This window comes from Plectropomus leopardus, chromosome 5, assembly GCF_026936395.1.
Source record: "Plectropomus leopardus strain MGB_pleo_1.0 chromosome 5, ASM2693639v1, whole genome shotgun sequence".
NCBI lineage: Eukaryota > Metazoa > Chordata > Actinopteri > Perciformes > Serranidae > Plectropomus > Plectropomus leopardus.
In genome coordinates, this window is record NC_142180.1 from 30,520,319 (window position 1) to 30,532,279 (window position 11,961).

Below are 11,961 nucleotides of genomic sequence, written 5' to 3' on the forward strand. Positions count from 1 at the left end.
TAGCTCCGTCTGATTCTAATCAAATGGTGTTGTGTTTGTGTGCGAATGGCATCCCGAGGACGAGCTTTGGCCCTTTTATCAACTGGATCTGATCCTGCATTTCTGTTGTCTGTGCTTATTTGTTCATCTGTGTTTAGACTCTGCGCGCACAATGTTGTAAATGGATGTGTCTGTGAGTTTGAAAAGCATTTTCCAAGGAGAACAGGCAGGGAGTTGGTGTCATGTAGTCAACTGTGTGATAACTTTTCTTACATCTGTACTCAATCTCGATGCTGGTGTGTGAAGGAAACATTAAGCAAGAGAGAGAGAGAGAAGAGGAGGAGAGCGGAGCCGGGAAGGAGAGGCACACCATCACTTCACGTTGAAACTTGTTAGTCTCCGTTTCCAGTATGGTGGGAAGCCGCTCCTGGGTTTGTCTCTTAATGTTAATATTTATGTAACGAGAAACTAAGAATCTCAGCTCTGCTCCAAGTCTGCCAAAAAGAGGCAAAGAGTGCAGGAACAGGGAGGAAAGAGATGACTGTGAGCTGGAAAGGCTGAAGAGAAGATCAGTCATCCACTCAAGGCACTTATTTAGATCCAAGGGGAGTGGATCAATACAAAAAAAGTCTACTGAAACTTGAGCAAAGTTTATAACATTTTGAGAGTTTATCGAGTTCGTATCAAACATGCAGTCTGCAAATACCAGCTGGTCTTCACACCAAGAAATCCACAGCTGCATGGCACTTGCACCATGAATCCAAGAATACCTGGCCCAGTTACGACATCCAGCCTTGTTTGCTTTCTAATGAGTTGGGCTCTCTGTGTCCAGGCAAGAAAATCCCAGTGTTCCCCCACTGGTGTTTAAAATAACACCTCCAACAGATGGACGCTGTCCTCATTTGGCTTCTAGTGGGGGCCCTCGACTCACCAAAGGATGAGAGGAAAATGGGAGGAGGGCTGTGTGTTTCTCCTGGTTTGATGTAACGTGTTGCATCTTTGTGTGTCTGCTGCTTTGTTTCAGGGATGTACCTGTCGGATCTGACGTATATAGACTCTGCCTATCCCTCCACCGGCAGCATACTGGAGAACGAACAGAGATCGAACCTGATGAACAACATTCTCAGAATCATATCGGACCTGCAGAGATCATGTACATACGGTGAGTTTTGCACAGCCACACATTGAGGGGAGGACAGCATGGTGTTGTGACAGGAAAAACCTGTGTAAAATTCATAAAAGTTTTGGAAAAGTCATAGGCCCTTTTTTATCAACAGTTTGTAAAAAAGGTTCTAAATTCTGTCTTATAAATTAAATTTAGAATGTGCATAAGTGCAAAAAATCTGCATTTATCAATGCCACTTTATCGCCAGTCATACACACATCAATGTGCAATTAGAGTTGATAAATCCCACTTATTCTTAACCACCATGCTCATGCACATTCAGGGTCATTTGTGCTCAGAAACACCTCCACTTAACCATATAAAGAAAGGACACGTCTCTTTAAAAAAGACACGAAGATGTTTTTTCCTCCCTTGAATAATGACAAAGAGAGCGAAGAAAAGAAACTTCTTGTCAACAGAAATTGAGGTACTTTTGGATGAGGTTGAATCAAACCAAGTGTTATTGATTGGTTCATGCAGTGCGGGTGTGACTAACAAAAAAAAAATGCTGCGTGGGAGGAAGTGACAAATGCTGTTTAATCTGTTGAATCAGAGGAGAGAGCACTTCAATGAAAAGCCTGCTGATTATTCCAGTATCATGTTTTAACGTCAGACATGATATTTTAACAGCAGTAAACCGATCACTCATTAAATCAGTCCTCACATTTAACAGCGCATCCTGGCACAACTGTCTTACCAGAAAAAAGCAAGTTAAAACTCACCAGAATCAGAATCAAACATGCAGCTAAGATCACCAACACCGCTCAAACCTGCTCAAACTCAAGCTTTACAGTCGGGCGGTAAAAAGAAAAGCAGAGTGCATCACTGAGGACCCTTCACACCCCCTTCACCACGTGTTTCAGCTACTCCCTTCGGCCAAACGTTTCAGAGTACCTCTGGCCAAAAGGAGACCTTCCTGCTGCAATATACTTTTTAAGCAAGGCAAAATAGTCACTACTTTTATATTGTAGCTTTGCACACGTTTTTATTGATATAAAAATTTGCTGTGTGATTTTATGTGAGTCTCATGGGTGTGAATGCTTTTTTTAATGTTTTTTTTAGCCCCTAACCAAAGGCAATTTTCTGTCACTGTATGATAGACAATTAATGTGTTTGAATCCTGAATCTAAAATGCTGGTGAGAGTCTAAAAGCAAACAGGCTTGTAATCACATGGGGAATTTATCATTCGATATACAGACACGACTACCATAAATTTTTGCTCGCCTCAATAAGTCGATAACGTAATTAATGTTGAAGGCCTGAAGGCAGCTGATAAATCTCACACAAGTCCTCACTGTACCATCATTCATGATTTCTGTTTGTTGTGTGGAAGAACAAAAATTACAACAAAGGAGAAGAGGGTTTGTATAAAAACTGCATCATAGCCTTGCCAACTTATTTTCTGTTGCCATGGAGACACAATGAAATAGTCTCTTCTGTTCATCAATACTTCTGTGTGTTTTTGTGACATCTGAGCAAGTTAAATAAAATGAACTCAGATTTTCCTCCATCTGCCGTCAGCATCAGCCACAAAAACTAGCACATTATAAGTAAATTGAATCGCTATATTAACTGCAGATGTGCTTCACAGTTTTTATATATATATATATATATGGTTTACATCACATTTATACATGTGCATTTATTTTAATATTTGTCGTCATCTTCCCTCTTTCAGATGTACCAGTGTTGCCTCATGTACAGAAGTATCTCAACTCAGTCAGGTACATCGAGGAGCTGCAGAAGTTTGTGGAGGATGACAATTACAAGTAAGAAGCCAAACTCAGATGGACTCTTTTTTAGTGGCCACGTTCTAATTTTGTTATTTGCTGCCTGCACAGTGCTCATCTGTGAGAAATTCACAGAAGACAAACTCAAGCTAATTGATTTATTGGTGTTCTTTATTCAGGTTGTCACAGAAGATTGAGCCAGGCACCAGCACACCACGAGCAAACGCCTCTAAGGAGGATCTTGTTGGTAAGTTGGGTGTTAGATGCAGAATCAAACCTGTTTATGATCTTTATTCTGTCTGTTTTTCCTAGTCTTTAAACCTGTCCTTACCTCCCACTCTTACCTACAGGCCAGGAAGCGTCAGCATCTCCTCTCTGCGGCCGTAAATGCATGGTAGCAGCTGAAGGAACCAAAGTCCCGGCCACGCCGCCCTCCCCCAGGAACCTGCTGCCCTACGGACACAGGAAGTGCCACAGCCTGGGCTACAAGTCAGTTTTAGTTTTTTTTAAATTATATTAGGTAAAAAAGCTGTGCTTTCATCAATAGGCATGTCGCAATACAAGATATTTAGTAGTCAATACTAGAAAAATTGCACAATTCTCATTACTCAATATCACAGTAAAAAAAAACAACCAATAAATCAGATTTACTTAAACATACAATCCTTTATTAAAACATTTAAATAGCATTTAACATCAAATGCAAAGTACTAATTTCTGTAGTGGTTTCATAAGATTTTGTAGTCGAGGAAGCAGATATTAATATGCACTAGCTTGCAGTATATTGTTTTTCTCCCCCATTGTTGTAGTTTTTTAGCACATGTAAGATGTGACGGCTGTTCTTTGTGGTTTGCTATTTGTCCCGCCCCTCCTCCAATTTGATTAGACGGGTGGGTAAAATGTGATGGTGACAAGCGCAGAGTTTTACCCAATGTTTAATAATTTTCAAGTCTCAGTGACCAGAAAAAAAACATTAAATGTTCAGCGCCCGTCACACATTTCCCTGGTTTTACCTTAGTAAAGAATAAAAAAAATACCGTGGCCTCAGGAAAACACATTTTTCGTTGAGTTGAGGCAGAGCTGTCGCTGTAGCTGCACTCTTCCTCGCCGTCTTCCTCGTGTTGTTTTTTCATGCAGTCTAGAAAACTTGTAAGCACATAAACTGTCCCTTCATATAAAAAGGATTGCATTGAAACTTGAGTACCATCACTTTTTCAGAATTTTGGCATCAAAATCGCACCAGTTTCGGTTGTTTTGACTTCTCTATTCATCAATCAATAATGCATCAATCTTTTGTTGGATCATGAAGATGATGGCCTAAAAACCCTTCAGAATTTATAAAACAATGTCATAATGCAAATTACTTACCCCTGTCTTTTTTCTTCTGTGTCCTGTGCCTTTTATAGTTTTATCCATAAGATGAATACAGTCGAGTTTAAAAGTGCTACGTTCCCCAACGCTGGTTCTCGCCACCTGTTGGATGACAGTGTGATGGAAAGCCACAGTCCCACGAGGGGACAAGCAGAGAGCTCAACTCTGTCCAGTGGTATTTCACTTGGTAAGACAAAAACATCTATACTTGTTATCATGAGGCACAGTTTGTTTTGAGTTTTTGTGATGATTTGTATGTGTTTACAGGGAGCAGTGAGGGCTCTGAGCTCAGTGAAGAGGTGTCTTGGCCGGCATTTGAGAGGTAAGGTTACTTTGTTTGGGTCTGCGGTGCTTTTTCTTTTCATCACATCCACATGTAAGATCATAAAATCCCCCCATCCACGATGTGATTGCACAATTTTCAAAGCTCTGGCCTCAAGACACAAGCTATGCGAAACGATCAGCCATTAAAACTCACGCAGCGTCCAGCCTCGCTTTTTCAGCCTTGCAGCCAGGACCGCCATGCCTCATCCCTCCACCGCTGCTCTCAGATGCTTCTGCTTCTGCGGCAGCCCGAAATGTATTATGAGCTTAACATTTAAATCCCCTAACCAGTAGTCCCTGCGTGCCAACAAGTGTCTGGAGCCACACTCTAGAATCAGCTGCCTGAAAATCTTCTTTCCAAAACTTATTTAAACTGTTGAATAACCCTGTAAACACTCATTCATCAATTACTCCTCTAACCCAATGACCGCTCCTCCATCCAGCCCTAACCCATGCAATCTGAAGGGAAAAACAAAAACACCCTGACAGCCTTAACAGTGTCCCGTGCCGCCTATCCTATCCTGTCTTATCCCATTCTGAACAGGACTCGGTTCTATCACTCTCTGGGCCCAGTGACCCGTGTGGCCCGCATCCCCTACAGAGGAGTCCTGAGGCCCAGCAGGTACACTCATCCCGACCGGAAACCAACCTGACCTGAACCAAACCCTCTCTTATCCTCACTTCACGCCCCTCAGTCCCTGCCAGGGGCCGCTGTTTGCTGGTGCTTAGAGTGTGTGCGCGTGCTGGGATAATGTAGTGGTGGGAAAAGAGTGTGTGCCTGTGTGCCTGTGTGTGTGTGTGTGTGTGTGTGTGTGTGTGTGTGTGTGTGTGTGTGTGTGTGTGTGTGTGTGTGTGTGTGTGTGTGTGCGCGTGCGAGCGTGCGTGCGTGCGTGTGTGTGCACATGTGCGCATGAGTGCTGGTGAAATCACGAATCAGGTTAAGGGCAAAGGATCTGTTTGGGGTCTTCATCTTTTGCTGCGTACCATCAGTCTTTAATTCACCTTTTGCTTTCTTTAATTAATTGCATGTCTGCCTCACACACACACACACACACACACACACACACACACACACACACACACACAAACAAACAAACAAACAAACAAACACAAACACACAGAAGGCTTATGGTAAACCTGGACTTCTTCTTGTGATACGTTTCCAAGATATTTCACACAGCTTGGAGCTAAAAGTGAGTTTCCACAGTCGCACTGAGCTCCATGTGTTACTGGAAACAAACTGTTACATCCTCATTCCTGAGGTAGAGAGGAACAGACTCTTCAGGATTATTAAAGCCAATTCTCATGGACGTTGCATATAAAAGCGTCCCTTGCGGTTAGAGATGGTTCTCTCTTTCTGCCTCTCTCTCTCTTTCCACCAGGCTTCACTGGGCTCCTGTGCTGGGCTTCCTGCTCTGATCCTCCAGACAGACACAATCTGCACACCACCTTGTCCGCCTCTGCTTCTTCTCTCTGCAGATCCCTGCGTAAAAAATTTATATCTGTGAAATTCAATTCTGTGAAAACAAGACCGAAATAGATGTAGCTTTTAAAAAAGGTATTTTCATGAAGCAGAGTTTAAGGCGGCTTTGCAGAATGTGTCTGCCTTTACTTCTAAGTTCATCTCTGATTTGATCTGGTATGCGTGCGGGCATGACAACATGCATGTTTCTTTGTGTGTGTGTCTGCATTATATAGCTTGTAATGTTTTTTTTGTGTCCTGTTTCTAGCTCAGCAGAGTCAGAGGAGCTCGCAGTTCACTTGTATCCCGGAGCGGTCACTGTGCAGGGGGTGCTGAGACGGAAGACTGTGCTGAAGGAGGGCAAAAAACCGACGGTGAGATCACACACTCATACATACATGTCCATATACGTGCATTTGTCCATGTGCTGTTCATACACCTATACCTACTTACCTACTGCACAGGAGCAGATGGACAATAAAAGCTGTCTGTGAACAGGCCCTCAGAGACTCCTCAACCTGCAGAACATCTCTCTTTCTGTCTTTTCCTGATACTCTGTTAACATGCTCTAAACATTTAATGTTTTGCCCTTTTCCTGAATAAGAGAATATTCCTTCTAGGCTATTTACATGGTGAATAAAAATGAATTTTCCATTTATATTCCTGCTCACATGCAGCCATGCATTTTCCGGTTAATGTGCCTTAACGTGTCGTTTATCATATCAAAATATGGAAAAGTGGAACGGCTGGAATCATTTATGCCGTTTTACTTCTTTGCATCATTTTAGGATTTTTCCTATAATGTCCTGAGTTTGAGTAACTCTGTTAAGTCACTCAGATTAGTGCCTGCGATTTTGCAGCAAGTTTTGACCAAGCCCAGCAACTGGTTTCTGTTTTTTAAATTAAGTGAACCATAAAAACAGATACAAGAGAAGGTAAGAACAGATTCGATAAAACAAGAATAAAACATTTTCATAAAAACACTGTCAACATTAAAATTATGCAGCTTCCGAACCTGAGCTTCAAAGCTCAGCTTGTCATCCACCACAGTTCCAAGATATTTGTACTGTTTCACCGTCTCCACGGTCTGACCATCAATCAGCACGGGAGAAGAGAAGTGGCAGTGGGATTCTTCCTGAAATCCACTGACATGTCTTTAGTCTTGGATACATCAAGAAAAGAAGATTTACATCACTCAATAAAATCAGTTCAAACCAGTCCATGATCAGGGTCATTATTAGATAAAAGCGACACAATCATCGGCAAAGTTAATGATGTGACGCCTCGCATACTGACTCTGGCATTCATTGGTGTAAAGGACAAATAAAAGTGGAGACAGGACACATCCTTGAATTGAATTCAAGAAAGAATAAAATCCGATAAAACACCGTTCACCCTCACCCGCTGTTTCCTTACAGTTAAAAAGTCCATCAGCCAGCTTATAAGACCCAGATCAATTTTGTCGATGCGCTGTAATTTTTCTGCTGAAATGTGAGGCTGGATGCAGTTAAAACCTGAAGAAAAATCTATAAAAAGTAGTCGTACAAAGGTTTTTGCTCCCTCAAGGTGTGTTAAAATCAAGTTAATAAGTGTGGCAATAGCATCATCAGCACCCCTCTTTGACCTGTACACAAACTGAGGTGGATCTAGGCTTGCGTTCACAGTGCTCATAAGCTACTCCAAGTTTCTCAAATGATTTCATGACCGAGGAAGTGAGTGCAACAGGCCAGTAATCATTGAGTGACTTTGGAGCACTAACTTCTGGCACAGGTACAATAATAGAGTCCTTCCAGAGATATGGAACTCTACAGTAGTAACTCTGTAGTTGTAGTTGTCGTAGTATTACTATAAATATATAAAATCTTCCACATTCCCTAAACATGAATATCACCAAAAAAGTCATGCTTTATGTTGCTACAAATTTTTAGGAAAACTGTCCCTAAGGAACTGAAAAAACTGTCAGTTTTGGTTGTTGTTAAATTGGTCCTAAATGTCAGTCCATATTGTATTAAGAATTCTTAGAAGTCTTGAATCTAATGTGTCTTAAGCTGCAGGAACCTTGCTTCAACCACCCTCTTGAAAAACGTCAGCATTGTAATATTTTCTCATATTCAAAACCTGTTGATATCTTTCATAATGTTTAAATCGATGCTCTTCTTACTACCAGAAATGTGGAATTTTCTTTTGGGCATACATCTCTGCCCCACAGCCTTGCAAACTGATCACAAGTTGGGTTTTTTTGCATAAAGCATCCATGACAACATATAGTGATGACAGTAAACAGGCAATAGACTGTTTATTGCAAACTGAGATGCATTAGCTGTGTACATATGCAAAGAATGCTGTTGAAACCAGAATAAAACTGACATATCTTACGTCTTAATCGGAAAAGGCCAATATAAACTAATATAAACAAAATATGCAGTTAGCATGACCCCTGGAAAATTCCAAATATTGTCATATTTAGAATAATGGTGGAATATTAGTGTGCAGCGGCTGTGACAAAAGTCCGTTACTGTCTGTGCTAGGGTGCACGTGACGTGAACCATCATGTCGCGCATGCATGTAAATTTGATTGGCAAAGGATCGGCTTTATCCGAGACTGACCGCAGGGTCACAGGTCATGGCCAGTCAAGCTAAAAATCAGCTTATTCCGTTCGCCAGCTTATCGGATGGTGCATCTCTGCTCACTGTAACTCTCTTCCTCTTTGACTGCGCTTGCATTTTTCCCCTCATCTGATGTTTGCCTTGTGCCTCTAAAGCCATTTTTATATTTGCACTGAGATTATCCTATTCTGTTTTGACTGGAAACAAATCTGGAGCTCTTTATGCAGTTAAAATAACTTAAACCTGTCATAGGTAGTGCGGGTGATTTACGAGCTTCTTTGATGATGTAACAAGGTCTTAAAAATATTTTCCCCAATGTGGCCATGTAGTCAGGAGAAATCTCTCTGCACCAGGAGTATTAATTAGCTGGATCACTTTGTCCCTTTTTTCTCTCACATGCTTTCCTTCATCTCATAACTCTCTTTGTCTTCCTTGTATTAGTTTTTAAAGCTTTCAATGTTTATGGAACAAGAAGCTAATTTTGCACACTTATTCTGCTCATCCAACCGAGCATAGATAAACAGAGTTTTGGTTCCGTAAACCGTGCAGTCCTCTCCCATGTGATTCATCCCCATGCCTTTCTAATCTTGTCTCTTCATCTGTCAGACTCAGAGCTTTGTAAGTGAGTTATAAAGCACAGAACCAGACATATAATAAAACCACACACACAAAAAGAAAACATTCAGCAGAGTTAACCCTTTATGAGAATGTGATAGCACGTTAGGGTCATAGTGTAACTTTACACTATGACTTTTATTTAACTTTTATTTCACTTTTGTGCCTCCAGGTGGCGTCATGGACCAAATACTGGGTCGCTCTTTGCGGAACCCAGCTTTACTATTACCCTGCCAAGTCCCTAAAGGCCACTGAGAGAAAACATGTAAGTCACACAAACATTCACACTGATTCATCACCGTCCTCTGTGTGATGGTCTGAGGGCACATTTGTGGGCACCTCTGCAGCACATGAGATGTTTTGGTGGTTTTACTTTAGTCCCTTTTCAACCGCAGGAACTTTACCCAGAAACCTCTTGCACTGAATTTTGACCACAGGAACCAGAGTCCAGATTAAGTCTGGGGACTTTTTTTTTCCTTCACAAAAAGTCCCTGATCGGTGGGCAGTACTTTCTAAAAATACAAGAAGTTTTGGTGTGGGGTGGCAGTGATAACCGTCACTCATTGGTTTACCTGACTCAGAATTATGTCAGTCAAATCAAATGCAGCGGTCAAATAATAGTAAAATATTCAGGGTTTGGTTTTTTTGGCCATATAAAGATTTAAAGTTTGAATGGGCTCAGAGGGACATTCACTGTATCAGTTGCATTCATGAAATATAGTAAACAAGCTAACGTTGCAAACAACAGATAACAAATGCGCAACATTTTTTGCCGACACTAAATATCAAACAAAAGCCAGAGACTGTCGTATTAAGTTGCTTTGAGCAGTAAATCCATCACTTCTATGCAAAAGAGAGAACATAATGTTGCCTTAGGGCCTTACAGTGCAGAGTTTCTCCTCTTCTGTGCTGCTGCATGGTGTCCACTGCAACCTCTACCAAAGAGTAGCATGACAGTCAAGAGCACTCACTCTGCTGCAAAATCTATGGACCAAAACATTCCACAGCAACCTGACTAGCAAGAAAACAAAAAAAATTAAAAACTGCTTGATTTGAGGCAATCTCAGTCGACTGAGGGGTCTCCGACTTTCAGGAGACAGCCCTAGTCATAACATTGGGTACAACATATGCACAATTAAATTTTGGACTGCACTTTCCAAAGGCTCAATAGCAGGCGTACTATCATAGAACATGGTGATGATTGATTCATTTCACTAAGGCTTCTGCATAATTAAATTTATTAAGAAAAAAATAGGCAAGAAATACAATTCTGCAATTATTTAAAAGATCCTTAATAAAGTATGCTTTTGCTATAAAAGAGCAAGAGCACCAAAGACGGCAAAAAATCTCGCACACAAAGAGCACCTGAGTGGACACCGTCTCTTTACTTCTAGCGCCGTCTGCTGTAACCCTTTGACATCACAGCTCCAGGTACATTGAGCATGTGTCATCTCCCACAGCTCTCATGGGGTCAAAGAGCGTGTCCCAGCCTCCTTTGAATAGCCTTGCATAAAGTGCTCGAGTATCAGTTTAGGACAAAAGGAAAACATTTCTCTTTGATAACATTTGGGGATGATAACTAATCGACAACATATTAATAGGTTGTTAAGTATTTCATCAAGCATGTGAAATTTAATCTGTCAATGGATAGGCTACACAGTGCTGTCAAAGTATATGTAACATGTTGCTGTGAGCTTTAAGGAAAAAATGCATTTAGTATTGTTTGAAATTTGAATTGTTTTTTCAAATAACAATTAATTGAAGTGATTAATATTTGCAACCTTAATAACATTTCAAATTAAGTTTGGCTTTGCTTTCGGCAGGGAAAGTGAGAGATCGTGCCAGCACGCTGAGAGAAACAGTGTTGCTATGCTGTGAGAAAGCCAGTGGATGAGAGGAATTAAATTATATTTTCTGATTGTTTCACAGCATTTATGTTCTAAAGCACAAAATAATAATCATCAGATACTCAACAGATGATTCAGAGTGGAGACAGACGCTCTTAATTTGATTCTCCTCTGCATTTCATTTATTATGTCCAACTTGTAGCAAAACTATGCGTCCTCGCAGAAAGACAAAACCTAAGGGTGTTTTTCATTGTCCTCTTTAGATGAAAGGGGTGAGCACACTAAACTACAGGCTGCTGTGAGTTCACTCCTGTGATCACCAGCAGACCTCGTACTGTCACGTTTCTTTTGCGTACGTCAGCGTTCTGATTTGCCTAATCTTCACTGATTTTAAGACCACTTTTAGTTCCTTGAAAAGTAGTTCGCGGGAGAAAATGTCCTGAGTTCTTTTAGTGTAAACACGGCTCATGTTTGTTTGTGTAGGCAGGTGAGGACAATAATTTATAGCACATAACTGCACTGAGACATTTCAAAGTCTCGGATTTCTTCCGTGTGAGCTGCAGTTGTTGATAGAAGTGAGAGCAAATGCACCAAATTACACCAAAACACACTCAGTTTTAAAAAGAGACGACACATGATAGCCATTACTTACTCACGCTGATTACAGAATAAACTCAGGGCAACACGCTCAATGATTCTTCTTCGTGTTTTTTTTTTTACTTCTCAGAAAAGAGAAATAACAGATTTTTCATGCAGTTTTGACATAATTTAAGAACAAGCACAGCGTGTTCATCATATCTGGCTGTGTGTGTGTGTGTGTGTGTGTGTGTGTGTGTGTGTGTTTGGACTTTATCAGTTTG

At 41.0% G+C, this 11,961-nt stretch overlaps 1 protein-coding gene across 2 annotated transcripts in view; it reads left to right on the forward strand.

Moving 5' to 3' along the window:
* ralgps2 (Ral GEF with PH domain and SH3 binding motif 2) overlaps positions 1-11,961 on the forward strand; it is a 104,798-nt gene that overhangs the window by 85,709 nt on the left and 7,128 nt on the right. The window contains exons 10-18 of one of the 2 annotated variants that reach the window (XM_088077930.1): positions 1,004-1,141; positions 2,824-2,914; positions 3,055-3,122; positions 3,226-3,364; positions 4,282-4,433; positions 4,514-4,568; positions 5,115-5,192; positions 6,301-6,406; positions 9,427-9,519. In XM_088077930.1, the coding sequence (XP_087934056.1) occupies positions 1,004-1,141; positions 2,824-2,914; positions 3,055-3,122; positions 3,226-3,364; positions 4,282-4,433; positions 4,514-4,568; positions 5,115-5,192; positions 6,301-6,406; positions 9,427-9,519 (920 nt within the window). The remainder of the gene's footprint in view (positions 1-1,003; positions 1,142-2,823; positions 2,915-3,054; positions 3,123-3,225; positions 3,365-4,281; positions 4,434-4,513; positions 4,569-5,114; positions 5,193-6,300; positions 6,407-9,426; positions 9,520-11,961) is intronic. The other variant, XM_088077931.1, reaches the window with a different exon arrangement.